Source organism: Peromyscus maniculatus, chromosome 1 (genome assembly GCF_049852395.1).
Source record: "Peromyscus maniculatus bairdii isolate BWxNUB_F1_BW_parent chromosome 1, HU_Pman_BW_mat_3.1, whole genome shotgun sequence".
Classification (NCBI taxonomy): Eukaryota; Metazoa; Chordata; class Mammalia; order Rodentia; family Cricetidae; genus Peromyscus; species Peromyscus maniculatus.
In genome coordinates this window covers 27050427-27073802 of record NC_134852.1, presented here as the reverse complement: position 1 = coordinate 27073802, position 23376 = coordinate 27050427, and the positions used below count along the sequence as shown (strand labels likewise).

The following is a 23376-nucleotide window of genomic DNA, read 5'->3' as shown; positions in this document are numbered from 1 at the left end:
AGAAAGAATAGGTCCCACTGACCAAAATGAAATCAGGATCACACATGTAATTTAAACATCATTAAACCCCAATAAAAGAGTATAATCACTTAAAGGCTCCCCACCAAAAAAAATCCCAGGACCAGAGAGTTTGAGGGAAGCAGTATCTGAAACTCTGACCCCAAACCCATATAGAGAATAGTCACTGATATTACTAGCTAGCCACCACCAAAACTTCTTAAGAGGAAACAGAAAGAAATCAGACAAAGAAAGAAACACAGAAAAAAAATTTCAAAGTAGCCTCAAATAGTATAAAATATCTTATGGGTACCAATAACAAAGCAAGTGAAAGACTTGTATAATCAAAACTTCAAGTCTTTGAGGAAGAAAGTGAAGAAGATATTAGAAAATGGAAAATTTCCCATGCTCATTGGTCAGTAGGATTAATATCTAAAAACAGCCATTCTAAAACAGCAATCTACAGATTCAAAACAATCTGCTTCAAAATTTCAACACATTTTTTAAAGACCATTCTCAGCTTCATATGAAAATACAAAAAGCCATTTGAGTCATAACATTGGTTAAGTCCCTTATATTTCTACTACGTTTCAATTTGGCAGATCTTTCCAGGGGTGAGAGTGGGGTGTTGAAGTCTCCCACTATTAATGTGTGGGCTTTTATGTGTAATTTAAACTTTAGTAATGTTTTTTTTTAAACATATATGGGTGCCCTTGTGTTTGGGGCAAAAATGTTCAGAATTGAAACTTCATCTTGGTGGATCTATCCTGTGATAAGTATGTAATGTCCTTAATGATATCTTTGATTGATTTTAGTTTGAAATCTATTTTGCTGAACATTAGGATAGCTACAGCAGCTTGCTTCTTAAGACCTTTGGATTGGTAAGACTTCTCCTAGCCAGATCTGGTAGCTAACAGATCTTCAAAGAAGAGATAATACCGATACTCTTTAAATTGTTCCACATAATAGAAACAGAAGGAATGTTACCAAACTCCTTCTATAAGGTTACAATTACCCGGATTCCCAAGCCAACCAAACATTCACTACAAACAAAGAGAACTACAGACCAATCTCCCTCATGAACATTGATGCAAAAATATTCAATAAAATATTGGCAAACAGACTCCAAGAACACATCAAAACATTTATCCACCATGTTCAATAGGCTTCATCCCAGAGATGCAAGGGTGGTTGAACTTAACGGAAGTCTGTCAATGTGAAACACCATATAAACAAACTGAAAGAAAAAAACCACATGATCATCTCACTAGATGCTGAAAAGGCCTTTGACAAAATCCAACACCCCTTCATGAAAAAGGTCTTGGAGAGATCAGGAATACAGGGAACATACCTAAACATAACAAAGGCAATTTACAGCAAGGCAACAGCCAACATCAAAGAAAATGGAGAGAAACTCAAAGCGATTCCACTAAAATCAGGAACAAGACAAAGCTGTCTGTTCTCCCCATACTTATTGAATATAAAAATGGCTCCACTGAAGCCAGAGTAAATGTTCAAACTTGGATCTTTGGACAGCTGAACAACACTAAATAAGCTGACCAGTAATCTTTGCTTTCTTCATGGACCTGGTCTGTAGCATGAATCTTAAATAGTCTTATTAATGAATCAAACCTGAGGCCAGTAATTGGGGTGAGTGCTGGAAGGTCAGAGACACAGAACAAGCCACAGCCAAACTCACCTTGCTAGTTCCTCAGCTGATTCTTTTCCCTCGGACTGGATGCCTCTCAGCTGAACTGTGCTGCTCAAAAAACAAAAGCTTACCAGCTGAATGCTTCTAGTTTCTGGTCTTCAAGTCTTATATATCTTTCTGTCTTCTGCCAACACTCCCTGGGATTAAAGGCTCACTCTCTGGGGTTAAAGGCATGAGTCACCATGCCTGGTTGGTTCCAGTGTAGCCTTGAACTCACAGAGATCTCAGATGGATTTCTGCCTCTAGAATGCAAGGATTAAAGGCATGTGCCACCACTTCTGTATCCTCTATGTTTAATATTGTGGCTGTCTTATTCTCTGAGCCCAGATAAGTTTATTAGAGTGCACTGAATTTCGGGGAACACAATACCACCACACTGGTCAGGTCCTCTCAAACAAAATTTCTATTTGTCATTGGTTCCTGGTGAGAAAGTTCAACCAATTTCCTACATCACCAAAATTTCTTTGGGACCCCCAACCATTAGAAAACTCTTACTACTGCATTTTTTTGGGGGGGTATAAAAACCCTACATCTCCTATATTCCTGGCTATCCTCTCAAACCTGAGATTGGGGAGAAAACCTATTATGGCAGAAAATAAAGCTTATTTAATTTGACTCAAAATAAATTGATTGGTGGTTTACTTTCTTTCAGTGGGAATATCACTACACATCTTGAACCCTTTTATGGATTTGCGCTATATTTCCTCATCCCTGGTGTGTTTGTACTTTTTGTCATCTGTCTGCATTAGGTTGTGACAGTCTCCCATCATATTTAATCATAGGAAAATGTGGCACCATGAGGAGCCCTAAAGGATTTCTTGTCTGAAAGGCATAATCTTTCTTACCTCCATTGTGGAGAAGCCATGCAATTTCCTAATGTTTATCTTGGTCATTCAACCCTCTTAACACTGTTATTTCCTTCTTGGCCTGTTGGATTAAGGATATCCGAAGCTCAAAGTGGCTTAGGAGAAGTCTGAGGTTCCAGTTCAATGATCTGTTTGTTGTAGCTCCAATTAGGAGCACTGCCCTACACCATCAATCACACTGGAATCAAAATTTCCAAGCAAAAAACTTAAGGTCATGTAAACAGAAAGTAAACTTTTCCCCCAAAGGGTCACTAGGTGTGACAGTGAGTGGTACTATTCCCTTTTCTAACACCTAGTGCCTTGACCCATGGATCTGGGCTATGGAGGAATCTGCCTCCCAGAGAATACTACTTCAGCTCTCCTGGTTGATGTTACTTCATTGGTTCAGGGTTTTGGTGAACCTGCACCAACCAGTGGATTCCATGACTGTGGGCCACAGGTTCACCTATGTGTCTGTGGATTTAATCTTGGTCAGAAGCTATACCATGTGGAATAACATGATGGTTAAAAAGACATTCTGTTAGTTCCTGTGTGGTAGTTTTGGTAAAAATCATTACAGGTGGGAAATGCAAATCTATATCTAGACTAAGAATCTGCTCAAGTAAGGATTGTCCATTCCACAGAGAAAGAGGTCCAATGTAGCCATCCTGTCATGATGTTGCTCTGGGTCTCTGTGTTGGTCTTTGCTGTTGGCAGATCTGACATTCAGCAGCAGGTGTACCCAGGTCAGTCTTGATGAGTGGATATCTATGTTGTTGATCTCAAGCATAACCCCCATCTCAGGTAGAACAGCTACTATGATCATGGGCAATGGGGCAATACCAAAAGTGACTTGGGAAAGAGTCTGACAGTCCATGGTATGGGTTATCATGTCTAATTAATTATTGACCTCCTCCTCTGCCTAAACCACCTTTCATGGCAGTTTACAGAGGACAACGGATCTTCACATTCTTTGCTTCTTTGCAGATCTGTCCAAATACTTCTCCCCCAAATGTCTTTCTAATTTGTCCTTATTTGCTTATTTGTTTTTATGTTTTCTTCTCTCATACAATGCCATCTGTCCATAGTCTCCCCTCCTTCCCTCCACAGAGATGTACTACTACCCTATTTCCCTTCAGAAAAGCACAGGTTTCCTGGGGTTATCAACTGAACACAACATACTAAGATGTAATAATAGTAGTCACAAACCCTCATATCAAAGCTAGAGAAGCCAACCTAGAAGGAAGAAAAATTCCCAAGATCAGACAAAAAGGTCAGAGACTCCTCATACTTCCCTTCTTAGGAGTCCCACTAACCAATGAGCAAAACAACCAGAGCCTGTATGCAGAGGACTTAATACAGACCCATGCAGGCTGTGTGATTGCCTCTTTGGGCTCTGGGAGACAAAATGAGCTCTATTCAGATGAATCTGTATGCTCTATTCACCTAGTGTCTTTGAACCCTCCTATAATCCTGCCTTACCCTGTTCCTTGAGATTCCCTGAGCTCTGCCTAATGTTTGGTTGTGGATCTCAGTATCTGGTACCATCAGCTGCTAGAGAAAGCATAACTGATGTCCATTGGACTAGACCCAATCTCTGAGTGAAACAGTATTTCTGTAGGTATTGTCTCATAGTTTTTTTTTTATGAGTGTGGCAGTAAGACCCTGCATAAACTTCCACAGATGAACAGAGCTGGATGGACTAATATGGGATTCTTCAAACAAAAACAACACTGGAATCCACAAACTGATTTTAACATTTTTATTCATTTGGTATTTTATTTGGGTAGATATTGTTTACAGAGATGGATGTGACCATGGAGACAAGAGGAGGACTGAACAAGGGTCCTCTGCAAGAGCAAAAATTGCTTTTGCAACTTACTCATCTCTTTAGTCCCACACACTGAGTTAGGAGAAAAAATGTCTTCAATCTCTTCCACTTCTCTTGTAAGCAAACATTCATGTTTATTTTCTCCTTTCCAGAGTCTTTGACCATAAGTTCTGCTCAGTCCAATCCAGACAGGTTTCTCCAAAGAAATGCTGTTGTAATGTGCTTGGGGTCAGCAACTAAAATGAATTCCAGTTTCCAACTCATTGACAAAAATCAAGCCAGGACAGTAACAGCATAGTGCACAACATAGTTCAGCACTTCCCCTCCCTTAACCTGACAACTCATTTACAGCTGTATTATACCCTGAGCCACCATGCTGTCTTTCCCCAGTTCCACTGGAAATGTTCCACACATCCCATATCCTAACCAGGTGTCATTGATAACAACATTTAGCTGCTGCTTCTCGGAGACAAGTGTAGGACAAGGCTGACCAGGTCCTAAGATTGCTTCAAGCATTTGAAAGGGGGCTCCAAGAAAGGGAGATGAGCAGAAGCCAAGGAATGGTATTCTTCAGCCACTAAATGGGGATATGTGCCCACCATTGCCTTCCAGCCTGAGGTCTCAGAGGCCTCAGAAGCATGAACTGTAATGAAATCCAGTACCTGGGTTTTCAGTTGCCCTGAGCTGTGGAGGTCAGCCTTTGTCTTCTTACCACTGTCTTTCCAGTCCATTCTTGTATTGGGCCACCACTACCTACAAGGACTTATTGCTCATTTACAATTTATAGAAGTAATGGTTCACACCAACAAAATATTTTTCTCTGGCCAAATTTTCATACAAAACTGAGGTAGGGAAACTACTCCTGCATTTTAACAACATTCATAAGAAAATGAATTTCACAAAGGATCACTTTACCATAGGAACAGATGGAGTGCCATTACCCTCTGGGACGGTGTGCAAGCAACAGGTTTTTCAGAGAGCCTTTAGGATAAAAACATGCAATAATGGGTGGATTTGGTCCTTTGACTGACTCTATTGAAAGATTGGTTACCTGTATATTAAGCAGCATTTTTGCATTAAGTAGTTCAACATAAACCTGAATTTTACAATTTTGTGTTGCTTTTGTGAGTTTCAACTTAACTCAATCTATAAAACATTCGGTGAATACTCACTCTTAGTTCTATTTAAAAATAAAAATCTATCAAGCACTTTCCCTCCCTTAACCTGACAACTCATTTACAGCTGTATTATACCCTGAGCCACCATGCTGTCTTTCCCCAGTTCCACTGGAAATGTTCCACACATCCCATATCCTAACCAGGTGTCATTGATAACAACATTTAGCTGCTGCTTCTCGGAGACAAGTGTAGGACAAGGCTGACCAGGTCCTAAGATTGCTTCAAGCATTTGAAAGGGGGCTCCAAGGGGACCAGTCAGTGGCTTAATAGAGGCCTCAGTCAATAAGAGTGCTTGATGCCCACACACAACAAACTGAGTTTGAATTATCATCAACCACATAAAAAGCTGGGCATGGACACATGCACTTGTAACCCAGTCTGTGGGTGGAGACAGGGTATCATTTGGCCTTGTTGGCTGCTAGAGGTGCTCCAGGTTCAGTCAGAGACCTTATGTCAAGTGGGTAAGTGAGAGAATGACACAAGAAACCAATATCCTCCTCTTCTCTTCATGTCTGCACACAGACATATGCAAAATGTAAAACATACAATACACACAAACACACACACACACACACACACACACACACACACACACACACACATCTAGAAACACTAGAGAGAGGATGGTGGTTTTCCACACACTTTTTTGTGATGGTTACAGTAACTGATGACTTTCTTGTTGTTGCTCAAAGCACTTAAAGCTCTTATTTCATTCTTCTTCCTCTACTCCTAAAGCACCATGGCCCCTTCTCTGTCAAGAAACTTTATAGGCATTTTAAGCATATCATTGTGTGTCATGCTCTCTCCCAAGAAATTGGTTTGGTAGAATGTGAAGTATACTCTATCTTGAAGCATCAAGCGGACAACCAGTTCAGAAGTCACCACTTTTTTGGTGCTTTGAATTGCTTTTTGATAGTCTGTTCACAAGCATATGATGAAACTGTCACAGGACTATTTTTATACTCTACAGGTGTTTCTTTATTGCTTAGTCTTTATGAGGCAGTTGAGAGTAACAATGTCCCCTCAGCTCTACTCCATCCAAACTACACTGAAGATCTCCATATTTCAGCGCTTATGGTTTATAAGTTCTGGGCCAAACACTTTGTTTTCCTACCTGCCACCTTCCTGGGGCTTCACCCCAGTTGTGGAACTCATTGAGGGGACTATTACCCTACTGTACAGAAGCATATCCATAAGCCCACTCTGAGGCGATCTTCAGCAAAGCCTGGGAGAGTCTTGAACCTTGCCAGTTTACTCACAGTCTCTCCAGAAGACAGCTCACCCAAATGTAACAGTGAACAAAATTAATGCCCTGCAAACTAATATTGTTACATATATGTGCATGGCATGTGATGTGCAGTGTATTTATATGTATGTGTGATTTCAGGTACATACATGCCATTTCCTCCAAAGAGGAAAGTAATTTGTGGGCTCCCTGTAATACTTTCTGAAAACTCAGAATGATCCCCAATTCTGTAAGCTCTCAGAAAAGATAAAGATCTCAAACTAGAACTCCTAATGAAGGTATAGTTAAAAAGCTGATTTCAGAAGAGTTTTGAAAAGGTAAGGCGAGTCAAATGGACATCAGTGTGTATGGTTAACACAAAGAGCCTCATTTTCTAATACACAGAGTTGGTACTTGGGAAATGCTGGTTGAGTATAAACCTCATGTCCATATGAACTAAAAAGAACAACTTTTTAGTCTAAAATATAGTGTTAATACTGTGGGTACTGTAACACAAAGCAAAAATTCAGTATATAAAATTGTGTGCCGGGAGATGGTGGCGCACGCCTTTAATCCCAGCACTCGGGAGGCAGAGGCAGGCGGATCTCTGTGAGTCCGAGGCCAGCCTGGGCTACCAAGTGAGTTCCAGGAAAGGCGCAAAGCTATACAGAGAAACCCTGTCTCGAAAAACCAAAAAAAAAAAAAAAAAAATTGTGTCTATCTGAGAATACATCCAAGAAATAAATTAGTTATTTTTGAATTTCCCTAGGATTAGGGTATTGTTAAACCTTACCTGCAGAGAGGCCTTGGATCAGTACTGTAATGTATTTCTAAAAATAAAAACAAAATGCATTACATTACAACTATAGAAAAATATAGCCTATAAAAATGATTAGACTCATTGTTAGCATCAATTTCTTCAAGACCAATCTAGAGATAATTCTAGAGAAAATATTCATCTGTAGGCAATTACTTCAGGTAGAATTCTTCCATATTCTGTATATTTCACATCAAAGAAGACATATATTCATCAAGCATAATGCCTAAAATAAACACCCATACACAACTGTGATGATATTAATGAGCTCTCTCAGACTGATGGGTAGCAGCATCCTTACCAGTAAAAGTATCACCAATTGACAGTGTCACAAAATAGCTTCTTGGGGTTCTTGTTTGACTTTGGGCTAATGATACAAGAAAAAATGTCTAGACTGGGTGTGGTGGCACCCAACTTTAATCCCAGCATTGGAGAGGCAAAGGCAGGTGGATCCTTATGACTTCCAGGACAGCCAGAATGTAACAGTGAGACTGTGTCTCAAAAATAAAACAACAAACAAAATAGAGAGCCAAAAAGGAAAAAAAACCAAGAGCCTATACATACTTTTTCTTCGGGAAAACAAAGTATCTTGTTCAGCTTTTTAGTTGGAATTGTTCACATTAGGATACAAATTCCTACCACTGGGTCTAGATGTTAGCTACTGTCCTTTGTATCATAATGAAACCTCACAGAAAGAAACAGAAGATGGACAAAGATCTTCACAGAACAGCATGAGTGAGGACAACATCCTTAATCTCCTCCTCCCTCTGAGGGAAGAAGCTCCTCAGCTCTAGTTATCACTGTCTTTCCAGTCCATTCCTTTATTGGGTCACCACTACCTACAAGGACTTATTGCTCACTTACAAGTTATCAAGTGATGGTTCACACCAACAAAATATTTTTCTCTGGCCAAATTTTCATACAAAACTGAGATAGGTAGACTACTGCTGCATTTTAACAACATTCATAAGAAAATGAATTTCACAAAGGATCACTTTACCACAGGAAGCGATGGAGGGCCATTATCCTCTGGGACAGGTGTGAGAGCATCAGGTTTTTCAGGGAGCCTTTAGGAAAAAAAACATGCAATAATGGGTGGATTTGGTCCTTTGACCGACTCTATTGAAAGATTGGTTACCTGCATATTAAGCAACATTTTTGCATTAGGTATTTCAAAATACAACCGAATTTTACAGGTTTGTGTTGCTTTTGTGAATTTCAACTTAACTCAATCTATAAAACATTCAGTGAAGACTCACTCTTAGTTCTATTTAAAAATCAAAATCAAAACAGTCAGTGGCCTGGGAGAGGCCTCAGTCAATAAGAGTGCTTGATGCCCACACACAACAAACTGAGTTTGAATGATCATCAACCACATAAAAAGCTGGGCATGGACACATGCACTTGTAACCCAGTCTTTGGGTGGAAGAGACAGGGTATCATTTGGGCTTGTTGGCTGCTAGAGCTGCTCCAGGTTCAGTCAGAGACCTTATGTCAAGTGGGTAAGTGAGAGAATGACACAAGAAACCAATATCCTCCTCTTCTCTTCATGTCGCACACAGACATAGGCAAACCAGGCAACACACATCTATGCACACTAGAGACAGGATGGTGGTTTTTGCACACACTTTGTTCTGATGGTTGCAGTAACTAACTGATGGCTTTGTGGTTGTGTGCTCTAGCACTGACTGAATGCTCCCTTTTCATTCTTCTCTAAAGTACGACGGCCTCTTTTCTGTCAAGAAACTTTTAGGCATTTCATTGATTCTCATCATCTCTCCCAGCATAGTTTGGTAGAAAATGAAATACGCTCTATCTCTAAGCAACAAGCTGCCAACAATCTCAGAAGTCACTCCGTTTTTGGTGCTTTGAAGCTGCTTTTTCCACCACCACCACCCCCACGCAGGCAGGCACACAGGGACAAGGAAGTGGGGTTCTTCTACATCCTTTGTTCTATTTGATGCAGTAGGTATATTTTATAGTTGTATATGTACATGAACAGTTCCTTTATTACTCCTGGTTCATCCCTCCTGTCCTGAGCCTATAGCACAAAGTCCCTTCTCTGTTCTCTAAGAGATAGATTTGGTGGAACAAGAGAGCAACTCTTGCCTTTACTCTCACAAGCCAACATATGGTTGACAGGTTATAGGTGGCCTTGCATTTGTTGTTGTTGTTACCTGTTTGATAGTAGATGCCAGACCATCACCAAATGTTGCCGTTTAATGTGAAGTCTCAGCCTGTTTCAAAACTCATGGGAGGGGAGCACAGTCTCTCTGTCTCCTGTCCTTCCTGGCTATGTCTAAGCTCTAGGTGCCTGGGGTTTGTAGTTGGAGAACTCTGATTCAATAGCTGTATTTTTCTTGCTTCCATGTTGGGCTTCACCCAGTTGAGTGAACCTTCTCTACAGAACCATGTCTGAAGGCTACTGCTGATGGGATCCCCAGCAGAGCCAAAAACCTTGAGTCTTAGTTCTTTATACTCATTGTGGATAACTGTTCCTAACCATGACTGCTGTTTCAGGAGTGTGGGTGCACAGATTCACATCTGACCAACACAGCATTGAGACATTTCAGAGAGAATCCACCCCCCCCCAAAAAAAAAAGAAAAGAAGTAGCGAAAAAACAAAAGGAATACTGTCTGGTAACAGCATTTAACCTTCACTAAAAAATACTAAAATGATCACAAATTTCACTGTGATAAATTAAGTTGAAATTTTTCAAATTAAACAACATTAATGTGGTTTCCCTAACTAGTAGAAAATCACCAATCAAATCAGATTTCGAATGATGAACTGTTGTTTTTAAATGGGAAGCTGAGCCCTGACACACACTGTTCTCTTGTTTTGGTTTGTTTTGTCTTGGCTGGAACAGTCCCTTTGCCAGCTCAGGCTATGTGCCTCTGAGTTGAAGCCAATCTTTCTCCTGCAACTTAAGTATTCCTTATTTAAAGAATTGTCACTCTCAAGAACAGGACTAAGATTGTAAAAAACAGGACACATTACCTATTTGACTCAACCTGGTCCTCCATTGAAAACTGGGCCATCTCTTGTTTTGCTTTAGAAGAAGCCATTTTAATTGCTGTCAACCCACACTGTAAAGAAAAAAATTACACTTTATAAATCAACATGCTCCTCAACTGAAAATATATCAGAGGTTCTGTAAAGAATCAGTCATAAAGGACAGATTTTCCTTCATCCCTTGCTGCACGTTCACACACACACACAGCTGGACCCTTCCTTATGACACACCATTGCCCTGTCCAACATTGCCTGTGAGCACCCCTCCTCAACAGAACTCTCCACAAACACTCACTGGTTCCAAGCTTCTTAGCTCCATGGAGATGTGACTCCATTGCCCCAACCCCATTATGTGGCATCTAGGTTTGGTGTGCCTTTGTTCAATAGGAGAGTTCAAGTGGCCTCTCTGGAGCAGTTTGTTAACCTATTTTTCCAAACTATGTCTTCCCTAAACTGTGAATTATTATCTCCCAACCTGAACAGCATTTCCTATACACATAGAAAATTTGAACAAATTAAATAAAAAATGTCTTCTTGGTTTGTCTTCTACAATGATCAATTTCCAAACTTGCCTGTGTGCCAGCTGACCTTTCACATTTTCCACTCCAGCCTTGTCTCTGAGAATCAAGCCCCATCAGTAACTTCGTAATTGCAACAGACTTCTGTTTATTCTACAGATATTTATCTTTAAAACTAATTCATTTTTATTGTGTATGTATGGGAATTGTGTGGGGGTCTTTTTCCTTAGTTTAATTTTAAAATTAAGCCCAATTCTGAAACCAAGTAGGCTGTGTGCTGTGCTACTTTTAACTATGTATAAAAATATAAAAAACATATTTGGAGAAAAATGTTTCACTCTGAACAGATTCATTGAGACTGCTTGATCTTTGGCATGTGATGGGTGGACCTTAGTGTCATTGCTGGGTATATACTGGGGATGTCCCTGAATGCTGTTTACCTTGGTTTTGGCTTCAATATCTGCATTGTACTCAAGCGGTTTCCTGTCAATTGTTGTGTTTCCTGGGATGATCACTGGTCACTATTCTTGCAAGGAGAATGCACTGCTGACACTCGAGTATGTGTGAGTGTGTGTGTTTGTGTGTTTGTGTGTGTGTGTGTGAATACTAAAATATTTACAGTGAATGTATAAATCAGAGGGCCAGTGAGAGGGCTAAGGTGATAAAGGCACTTGCCAGGATGACTGACAATTGGAATTTGATCCCTGAGACTGAAATGGTGAGAGGAGAGAACTGACTGCTATAAATTATCCTTTGACCTCCACACTTCTGCTACACACTTGTTTCCTGCCTTCCCTCATCCACCAAATAACTCAGGACCAGGGTGTCCTCGAATTGACAAAGACCAGCTTGCCTCTGCTTCATGAGTGCAGGGATTAAAGGTGGGCATCACCATGCCCAGCCTGCTATTGATGTTCTTCCTGCCTATATGTTCTCTGGGTTTCAATGTGTCAAACTGGCAGGCTGATGAGGACTGTTGTCTAGGGAGTAGCAGACATGTTGGTGCTGGCTACTTATAACAACTTATGATATCTTGGCTTACACTCTCATCATCTGCATTACAATCATATTCATTCTGGGGTCTGGAAAGATGGCTCAGTAGTATAAACACTTATTGCTCTTGTTTTATTCTTATAAAACCCTTGTTAATCTTGCAGAGGGCCTGGGTTTGATTCACGGCACCCACTTCTTGTCTGACAACCATGCAGAACTGCAATTCCAGGGGATCAAATGCCTTCTTGGATGTCTGTGGGCTGCACACACACACAAGGTGCACAGAGAGAATGCATGCAAAACTTTAAAACACATAAAATAAATCAATTTAAAATATACAGGTATGTGGGGTGCATTCATGTTGACATGAGCTACCCAAGTCTCCATTATTTATACTCTTCATTTCTATGAGATCCTCTCTCGGTGTTGCAAGTTGCTCAACTTTTGATTTTTTTCTCCATAGTCTAATTTACTATCACTTACACCTTAAAACAGTGATTTTCAACCTGTGGGTCATGACCCATTTGGTAATCATAGGACTCTTATGTACAAAGGTCACCTAAGACCTTCTGAAAATACAGATATTGATATTATGAGACATAACCTTAGCAAAATTACAGTTATGAAAGAGCAACGAAAATAATTTTATGGTGAGGGTCACCACAACATGAGGAACTGCATCAAATGGTCACAGCATTAGGAAGGGTGAGAACTACTGCCTTAGAAGGTCATTAGGTTGGGTGTTCTCAGAAGTGAGGTTATAAAGGAGGTGAAGGACATATTCCAGGCTGGGTTCTTCTTCTCTGACACTATTTGCAATAATGTAGACATAGGAACACAGAAGCATCATTCCTCTCACAAGTATATATGTTAGTTTTCAAATTAGTGGGAATTACCACTAAGTATTTTTTTTTTATATTGAAGCTATCAGTTATTACCTCTCCCAGAGAAAGGAGGTTGACTTCGGTTTTAATTTTTTTTTAATGCCCAGGTCTTGCTATCATCTGAAAGATGTTTTTCTGTTTTCTGCAATGGAAAGGTAGAGGATTAACTTTCTTGGTATGGTTCTGAAATTAATTCTTTTGTTTTGGGGTGCGCAATTTTGAAACTACTTTATTCCTTAGCAGGTACTAAAATTTAAACATGGAAAGTAGAAACTCTCACTTAAAAGTGAAATATCTCCAAATATGCTCATGTTTTTACAAATTACTACAACCTCATCAAGAACTAAAAAGTAGCCGGGCAGTGGTGGCCCACACCTTTAATCCCAGCAATCGGGAGACAGAGCCAGTCCGATATCTGTGAGGTCGAGGTCAGCCTGGGCTACCAAGTGAGTTCCAGGTCAGCCTGGGCTACCAAGTCAGTTCCAGGAAAGGTGATAAGCTACACAGAGAAACCCTGTCTCAGAAAAACCAAGAAGAAAAAGAAAAAAAAAAACCAAACACCAAAACGTAATTATGCTAGCCTAGAGTAAGAGAAAATCATGAACTGAGAAACTTGGCCTTGCCCTGTTGCTGAGATGAAACTGAATTCCCTTGGTTTTAGAGTTTCTGATCTTATATGACATGATTATTAATTTTAATTTGGCCTCTTCCCTCAGTGTTTCTCTATCATGGTGGGGAGGCAAAAGTACATGTTATTTTACATTTAGAAATAAACTCTGATGTAATTATTAGTGTTTTCCATATCATAGTACCTATGAAACTGCTTTTGTCCATTGATTGACATTCAAAAGCCATAAATATGCAACTTCTTATTCACACAAAACCTCACTCTAGTGCTCCTGGTACAAGCAAACAGGTTTCCTAACCTCCAGCAGCTCACGGTGATGTCGCTCTAATATGAATAGATAAGTATCTAATTACAACCCTCCAGTATTTTAAATGTTTGCATGTGGCACAAAGAATGTAAGGTTATGTTATTTTAAAACACAGAACAAAAAATCCGGAAGTTAAAGTGGTACTATATGGTAATTGAATCTTCCCTTCTACAACTGCTGGTAAGTGGGGCAAGGATTCCTATTATGTAACTAGGGGAAGTTGTCAACATACCTGTAGGGATTCAGATAGAAAACATGCTGTAATCTCTTCATAATGAAAAGTTTTGATGAGCCAATTACACGTGGCTAAATTTGCACTATTTCCTGCTAGTGTCAATACAGAAGCAAAGAGAAAAAGAGAGGAGATGCTCTCATATGTGATCCTGAAGTAGGAGTTTCCATGGGAAGATAGAAGCTACTTGCCTTTATGCCAAAGGTAAAAGCACCTAGACGATTCCTAGATCACTGAAACAACTGGACCCATTAAAATGTATGCAGGTGTGTTACCACAGTCGTGTTTTCAAATCACTCTAAGGTGTATTTATTTCTGCACAACATCCTTGGTCAAACATGAAACATCTAATCCATGAGGACTGACCTTTGTCTTCTTATCACTGTCTTTCTAGTCCATTCCTTTATTGGGTCACCACTACCTACAAGGACTTATTGCTCACTTACAAGTTATCAAGTGATGGTTCACACCAACAAAATATTTTTCTCTGGCCAAATTTTCATACAAAACTGAGGTAGGGAAACTACTGCTGCATTTTAACAACATTCATAAGAAAATGAATTTCACAAAGGATCACTTTACCACAGTAAGCGATGGAGTGCCATTATCCTCTGGGACAGGTGTGAGAGCATCAGGTTTTTCAGGGAGCCTTTAGGAAAAAAAACATGCAATAATGGGTGGATTTGGTCCTTTGACCGACTCTATTGAAAGATTGGTTACCTGCATATTAAGCAACATTTTTGCATTAGGTATTTCAAAATACAACCGAATTTTACAGTTTTGTGTTGCTTTTGTAAATTTCAACTTAACTCAATCTATAAAACATTCAGTGAAGACTCACTCTTAGTTCTATTTAAAAATCAAAATCAAAACAGTCAGTGGCCTGGGAGAGGCCTCAGTCAATAAGAGTGCTTGATGCCCACACACAACAAACTGAGTTTGAATGATCATCAACCACATAAAAAGCTGGGCATGGACACATGCACTTGTAACCCAGTCTGTGGGTGGAAGAGACAGGGTATCATTTGGGCTTGTTGGCTGCTAGAGCTGCTCCAGGTTCAGTCAGAGACCTTATGTCAAGTGGGTAAGTGAGAGAATGACACAAGAAACCAATATCCTCCTCTTCTCTTCATGTCGCACACAGACATAGGCAAACCAGGCAACACACATCTATGCACACTAGAGACAGGATGGTGGTTTTTGCACACACTTTGTTCTGATGGTTGCAGTAACTAACTGATGGCTTTGTGGTTGTGTGCTCTAGCACTGAATGCTCCCTTTTCATTCTTCTCTAAAGTACCACGGCCTCTTTTCTGTCAAGAAACTTTTATGCATTTCATTGATTCTCATCATCTCTCCCAGCATAGTTTGGTAGAAAATGAAATACGCTCTATCTCTAAGCAACAAGCTGCCAACAATCTCAGAAGTCACTCCGTTTTTGGTGCTTTGAAGCTGCTTTTTCCACCACCACCACCCCCACGCAGGCAGGCACACAGGGACAAGGAAGTGGGGTTCTTCTACATCCTTTGTTCTAATTGCTGCAGTAGGTATATTTTATAGTTGTATATGTACATGACCAGTTCCTTTATTACTCCTGGTTCATCCCTCCTGTCCTGAGCCTATAGCACAAAGTCCCTTCTCTGTTCTCTAAGAGGTAGACTTGGTGGAACAAGAGAGCAACTCTTGCCTTTACTCTCACAAGCCAACATATGGTTGACAGGTTATAGGTGGCCTTGTATTTGTTGTTGTTGTTACCTGTTTGCTAGTAGAAGCCAGACCATCACCAAATGTTGCCGTTTAATGTGAAGTCTCAGCCTGTTTCAAAACTCATGGGAGGGGAGCACAGTCTCTCTGTCTCCTGTCCTTCCTGGCTATGTCTAAGCTCTAGGTGCCTGGGGTTTGTAGTTGGAGAACTCTGATGCAATAGCTGTGTTTTTCTTGCTTCCATGTTGGGCTTCACCCAGTTGAGTGAACCTTCTCTACAGAACCATGTCTGAAGGCTACTGCTGATGGGATCCCCAGCAGAGCCAAAAACCTTGAGTCTTAGTTCTTTATACTCATTGTGGATAACTGTTCCTAACCATGACTGCTGTTTCAGGAGTGTGGGTGCACAGATTCACATCTGACCAACACAGCATTGAGACATTTCAGAGAGAATCCACCCCCCCCCAAAAAAAAAGAAAAGAAGTAGCGAAAAAATCAAAATAGTATCTGGTAATAGCATTTAACCTTCACTAAAAAATACTAAAATGATCACAAATTTCACTGTGATAAATTAAGTTGAAATTTTTCAAATTAAACAACATTAATGTGGTTCCCCTAACTAGTAGAAAATCACAAATCAAATCAGATTTTGAATGATGAACTGTTGTTTTTAAATGGGAAGCTGAGCCCTGACGCACACTGTTCTCTTGCTTTGTTTTGTTTTGTCTTGGCTGGAACAGTCCCTTTGCCAGCTCATACTATGTGCTTATGATTTGAAGCCAATCTTCCTCCTACCATTTTAGTATTCCTTACTTAAAGAATTGTCACTCTCAAGAACAGGACTAAGATTGTAAAAAACAGGACACATTACCTATTTGACTCAACCTGGTCCTCCATTGAAAACTGGGCCATCTCTTGTTTTGCTTTAGAAGAAGCCATTTTAATTGCTGTCAACCCACACTGTAAAGAAAAAAATTACACTTTATAAATCAACATGCTTCTCAACTGAAAATTTATCAGAGATTCTGTAAAGAATCAGTCATAAAGGACAGATTTTCCTTCATCCCTTGCTGCACATTCACACACACACAGCTGGACCCTTCCTTATGACACACCATTGCCCTGTCAAACATTGCCTGTGAGCACCCCTCCTCAACAGAACTCTCCACAAACACTCACTGGTTCCAAGCTTCTTAGCTCCATGGAGATGTGACTCCATTGCCCCAACCCCATTATGTGGCATCTAGGTTTGGTGTGCCTTTGTTCGGTAAGAGAGCTCAAGTGGCCTCACTGGAGCAGTTTGTTAACCTATTTTTCCAAACTATGTCTTCCCTAAACTGTGAATTATTATCTCCCAACCTGAACAGCATTTCCTATACACATAGAAAATTTGAACAAATTAAATAAAAAATGTCTTCTTGGTTTGTCTTCTACAATGATTAATTTCCAAACTTGCCTGAGTGCCAGTTGACCTTTCTCATTTTCCACTCCAGCCTTATCTCTGAGAATCAAGCCCCATCAGTAACTTCGTAATTGCAACAGACTTCCATGTTGGGCTTCACCCAGTTGTGTGAACCTTCTCTACAGAACCATGTCCAAAGGTACTGCTGATAGGTTCCCCAGTAGTGCCAAAAACCTTGACTCTTATTTCTTTATACTCATCGTGGACAATTGTCCCTAACCATGACTGCTGTTTCAGGAGTGTGGGTTCACAGATTCACATCTGACCAACACAGCATTGAGACATTTCAGACAGGACAAAAAAAAAAAATGAATGGCATCTGGTAATAGCATCTAAATGTCATGATTGTTCAAAAACCATTTAAAGCAGAGTGAGTGATCAAATAGACAACATGATTTTGAAAAACTATGTTGAACATAACATTTTAAAGAAAAATATATAAGAAACAATGAAAACACTAAAATGATGACAAATTTCACTGTTAAAAATAATTAAAGGTGAAACTTTTCAAAATAAACAACATCAATGTGGTTTCCTTAACTAATAGAAAATCACCAATCAAATCAGATTTTGAATGATGAACTGTTGTTTTTAAATGGGAAGCTGAGCCCTGATGCACACTCTTCTTTTGTTTTAGTTGGAACAGTCCCTTTTTCTAGCTCCCACTCACTATGTGCCTCTGAGTTGAAGCCAATCTTCCTCCTATCATTTTAGTATTCCTTATTTAAAGAATTGTCACTCTCAAGAACAGGACTAAGATTGTAAACAAGAAGAAACATTACCTATATGACTGAACCTCCAAAGGCACATTTGAACCATTCTGTATTAAGAACTCTGCCATTTGCTCTTTTTGCTCAAATAATGCTAGTTTCAATTGTGTCAAACCATACTGTAAAAAAAAATGACACTTTATAAATCAACATGCTTCTCAACTGAAAATTTATCACAGATTCTGCAAACAATCAGTCACAAAGGACATATTTTCCTTCATCCCTTGCTGCACATTGACACACACACACAGCTGGCCTCTTCCTGTTGACACACCATTGCCCTGCCCAACACTGCCTGTGAGCACCCCTCCTCTCCAGAACTCTCCACAAACACTCACTGGTTCCAAGCTTCTTAGCTCCATGGAGATGTGACTCCATTGCCCCAACCCCATCATGTGGCATCTAGGTTTGGTGTGCCTTTGTTCAATGAGTGATACAAGTTGCCTCTCTGGAGCACTTGGTTAATCTGTTTTTCCAAATTATTTCTCCCCTAAACAGAGAATTACTATCTGTTTATTCTACAGACATTTTCTTTAAAATTAATTTAATTTTATTGTGTGTGTGTGTGTGTATGTGAAGTATGTGTGGGCCCAAATCCTTGATCTGTTGAATTTTAAAATTAAGCCCTATTCTAAAACAAAATAGGCTGTGCTGTGTTCCTTTAAACTACGTATAAAAAATAAAAAACATATATGGAGAAATGTTTTACTCTGAACAGATTCATTGAAACTGCTTGAGCTTTGGCATGTGATCGGTGAATCAGAGTGTCATTGCTGGAAGTATACTGGGGATGTCGTTGAATGATGTTTACCTCGGTTTTTGCTTCTATGTCAGACTTATAATCCAAAAGTTTTCTTACAGTTGTTTTGTTGCCACTTGAAACAGCGTGGTGCAGGTCTATATTTCCACTTAAAACCCTCAGGTGGGGATCTGCACCCTCAAAGAGTAATATGGACACACACTCCACATTGTCCCTCTGTGTGGCCTATGGGTATTGTATAAAGAAAGAGATCTTCAATTCAAGAAAGTCAAGATAAATATTTCTAAAATTGCATTGAACAGTTATCCTTAGATCAGACAAATTGCTTAGGTTATACATATTATCCCTCTCTTTTTGAGACAGGTCTTCTTAAGAACCCCAGTCTTGTCTAAACTCATAATCTCCCCACCAAAGTTTTTCAAGTGGTAGAATTTCAGGGCTATGCCACAACACCTAGATATTGAAGTATCTCATCAGTACTAGTTGGTTATTGTTGTAGTGAGGGTGGTTGCTTGTTCATTTGTTTTGCTAACTTGACACAGGCTGAAGACTCCTGGAAAGAGGGATCCTTGTTTGAGGAATTGCCTCTATCAGATTGGACTGTGGGAAAGTCTGTGGATCATTTTCTTGATTGAGGCTCATGTGGGAGGGTACATCTTCCTATAGGTGGTGGCACAACTGGGCAGGTAGTCCAGAGTAGTATAAGAAAGCTGAGCAAGCCTTGGAAAAAGCCATGGAAAAGCAGCATTCCCCCAATGATCTCTGCTTCAGTTACTGCCTCTTGTTCCTGATTTGAGCTCCTGCCCTGGTTTCCCTTCATGATGGTCTGGACTGTGATGTGGAATTGTAGGCCAAATAAACATTTCCTCTTCCAAGTTGGTTTTTGGTCAGTGTTTTATCACAGCAACAAAAAAGCAAACAAGAACAAGATCTAATCCAATTTATACCCAAACTGATGTCCAATAGCTACCTTAATCAAGGGTGTGCAGCCTTCATCATTCTGGACATCAATAGAGGCCTTTTTGGCTAACAACAATTTTACCACATCTGGATGATTGTGTGCACAGACATAATGGAGTGACGTCCTACAAATTGAGAGGACATTTTAGAAAATTACAGATTACCATAGAAGGCACATTCAACTCTAAATATTAGATAGCAAACTTCATTTCCTTCTAATGTAAGAGAAGTAACTGGGATTTTATTATTTACTTATTTTTCTACTCAAGTATTCATTTGATATGCTACGGATACAGTGCATGGCCGTCCCATTTCAGGTAAGTGCTCTAGCACAAGTTTCATCCTTCCTCAGAGTAGCCCATCTGCATAACAGAACACCCAATAGATTTAACTCAGCTTGGATTTAAATCCTACTCTAATTGCTGTTTTAAACTAGGTATATATTATTAGTACCCAGTAGGTAGGATTGCAGGCCAGTGCTGCTGTGCCTATCTTGCTCTTTCTTTCACATTTTAGCATCACTGACATCTCTACCACTTACAATTCATGATATTTTATGACTATAATTGGCAATATTATGTTATATATTAGGCTTTCTATGTGCTCCATGACTCAATTTCCCCATTCACAGGATAGAGATTCAACACTGTAGCTATCTTACATCATGCTACTGTGATGCTTCAATTCATGTCTTCAAGAGGATCGACAAGTGCTTCCAGCACCTGACAGTCAGTGTTTGGTGGATACAATAATGATTAGTCTTTCTACTGATAACAAACACAGTATTTCAATGAAGAGAAATAACAGAATTCTACTTAATGTGCAGACACAAAAATTTTTAATTTAATATTTTAAAACTATATTCCCCAAGATGACCTTGAACTTGGTAATCCTCCCAGTAGGTAGGATTGCAGGTCAGTGCCACTGTGCCGACCTTACTCTTTATTTTACATTTTAGCATTGCTAAAATCTATGCCATGATATTTTATGACTATAATTGGCAATATTTTTAACTTTGATACTATACAACATAAAAGGTTATCATGTAGTTCACTGTGCCTTACATTAAATGAAATATGATACGATCTCAGGCCCATGGGTGGTGCACGCCAGTGGGATTTGCTGAAGAAGGCAGAGGCAGGAGGATCCAAGTAACAGCACCAAATGAAAGGATCAATGGCACTGTTGGTGCAGCTGATTACCAGTGGAAAAGTCACGAGCCAGGGCCACAACTACCAGAGTTACAGAGAGCTTTATTGGAAGGAGGAAGGGGATAGGAAAGAGGGTGGCCAGGTTGAGAGAGAGAGAGAGAGAGAGAGAGAGAGAGAGAGAGAGAGAGAGAGAGAGAGAGAGAAGCTGGGACACAGCAGAAGGAAGGGTGAGATTTTAGCTCTGAGTTCTGACCTCTTGGCTTTCTCTTTTACATTGTTTCTGTGTTTCTCATTTAATAAGATGGTTGGTTACATCTACATATGGCACCCAACGTGACAAGAATCCATTAAAAACCGCTTGGCTTGGCGGCAGTTATTGATTTAAAAGACTGTTTCTTTTCAATACCCTTACAAGAAAAAGACAGAGAAAGATTTGCTTTTACAGTGCCTACTTATAATAATTATCAACCGGTTAAAAGATTTCAATGGAGGGTCCTCCCTCAGGGAATGGTGAATAGCCCAACTCTGTGCCAATATTTTGTACAACAGCTATTGGAAGTGATATGTAAAAAATTTCCTAAATCTATAATTTATCATTATATGGATGATATTTTACTAGCTGACTCAAATGCAGATACTTTAGAAAGAATGATTGAAGAATTAAAGAAAATTTTGCCTTGCTGGGGATTACAAATTGCTCCTGAAAAAATACAAAGGGGAGATTCTATTAATTATTTAGGATATAAAATAGAGCTACAAAAAATTAGACCCCAAAAGGTGCAAATTAGGAGAGATAGACTACAGACTCTTAATGACTTTCAAAGATTATTTGGAGATATTTCTCATCTACGAACTATTGTTGGGGTAAAAAATGATGAACTGACTAATTTGTTCAAAACCTTAGAAGGTGACAAGGACTTAAATAGTCCAAGAGAATTATCACCTGAAGCTAAAAAAGAATTGGCCTTGGTAGAAAAGAAAGTACATGAAGGGCATGTGGATCGTATTGATCCAAAGCTGGATTGCATTTTGGTTATTTTACCTTCTAGGCGTTCTCCTACTGGAATATTAATGCAGAGGGAAGATATTATATTGGAATGGATATTTTTACCAAATAAACCAAATAAAAAATTAAAAACTTACATGGAAAAAAATCTCTGACTTGATTTGCAAAGGAAAATTGAGACTTCGTCAATTAGCAGGAATAGAGCCAGCAGAAATTCTCGTACCATTAACTAAGGAGGACATTGAAAAATTATGGACAGAAAGTGAACCTTGGCAAAGAGCTTGCAGTAATTTTTTTGGGAGAAATTAACAGCAAATATCCCAAAAGCGATAGAATTGATCTTATAAAGAGAGCTGATTGGATCTTGCCTTGAATTGTACTGCAAAAACCCATATCTGGAGTTCGGACATTTTATACAGATGCCAACAAACAAGGAAAGGCAGGTTACAAATCAGAAAATTTAAGTAAAGTGGTTCAAAGTCCGTATAATTCAGTTCAAAAATCAGAATTGTATGCTATTCTGTTGTTATTAATGGATTTTTCAGAACCTCTCAACATAGTAACTGACTCTCAGTATGTTGAAAGTGTGGTGTTACATATTGAGACTGCAGAATTTATCCCTGGTGTTTGAGAATTAACTTCACTATTTATTCAATTACAAGATACAATCAGGAAAAGGAATCATCCTTTATATATAACTCACATTCGATCCCATACTGGTCTCCCAGGCCCTCTAGCACAAGGCAATGATGAGATTGATTAATTATTGATAGGAAATGTGCTGGAGGCCTCAGAATTTCATAAAAAACATCATGTCAATAGTAAAGGCTTAAAAAAGGATTTTTCCATAACCTGGCAACAAGCCAAAGAAATAGTAAAGAAATGTCCTACTTGTTCCTTCTACAATCAAACACCATTACCAGCAGGATGTAAACCAAAGGGTACTCAGAGAAATGAAATCTGGCAGATGGACGTTTTTCACTTTGCAGAATTTGGAAAATTGAAATATGTACACCACACCATCGATACTTATTCAGGATTTCAATGGGCAACTGCTTTGAGTTCTGAAAAAGCTGATTCTGTAATCACTCATTTGCTAGAAGGTATGGCCATCATGGGTATACCTGCACAAATCAAAACTGACAATGCTCCATCATATGTCTCTGTTAAAATGAAACAGTTTTTTTGCTTATTACAATATAAAGCATATTACAGGCATACCACATAATCCTACAGGTCAAGCAGTTATAGAAAGATCAAACAGAACTCTAAAGGATATGCTAAATAAACAGAAATGGGTAACAAAAACCCCCAGAAATAGACTGCATAATGCTCTATTAACTTTGAATTTTCTGAATGCCAATGAGAAAGGAACAACAGC

General features: G+C 39.4%; 1 protein-coding gene across 1 annotated transcript; it reads right to left on the bottom strand.

The window, feature by feature from the left end:
• Positions 1-4304: 4304 nt before the first annotated feature.
• LOC143273334 (NF-kappa-B inhibitor epsilon-like) lies at positions 4305-23085 on the bottom strand. Its single transcript, XM_076572233.1, has 11 exons — positions 22133-23085; positions 19849-19963; positions 18930-19103; positions 18131-18237; positions 16758-16846; positions 14765-14831; positions 13070-13157; positions 10606-10694; positions 8605-8671; positions 7581-7617; positions 4305-5365 (listed from the first exon to the last, which is right to left on the bottom strand). The coding sequence occupies exons 1-5, from the start codon at positions 22219-22221 to the stop codon at positions 16837-16839; spliced, it is 495 nt and encodes a 164-aa protein (XP_076428348.1). The 5' UTR covers positions 22222-23085; the 3' UTR covers positions 4305-5365; positions 7581-7617; positions 8605-8671; positions 10606-10694; positions 13070-13157; positions 14765-14831; positions 16758-16836.
• Positions 23086-23376: the final 291 nt, after the last annotated feature.

What these genes read in the sequence shown, in the direction of transcription:
- LOC143273334 (XM_076572233.1), bottom strand. Translation starts at nt 22,221, where the DNA reads ATGGTACGAGAATTTCTGCTGGCTCTATTCCTGCTAATTGACGAAGTC. An exon ending in GCTGCACACCCTTGATTAAG is followed by an intron (nt 19,104 to 19,848) that starts GTAGCTATTGGA and finishes CAATACCCATAG; the next exon opens with GCCACACAGAGGGACAATGT. An exon ending in ACATAGAAGCAAAAACCGAG is followed by an intron (nt 18,238 to 18,929) that starts GTAAACATCATT and finishes TTTTTTTTACAG; the next exon opens with TATGGTTTGACACAATTGAA.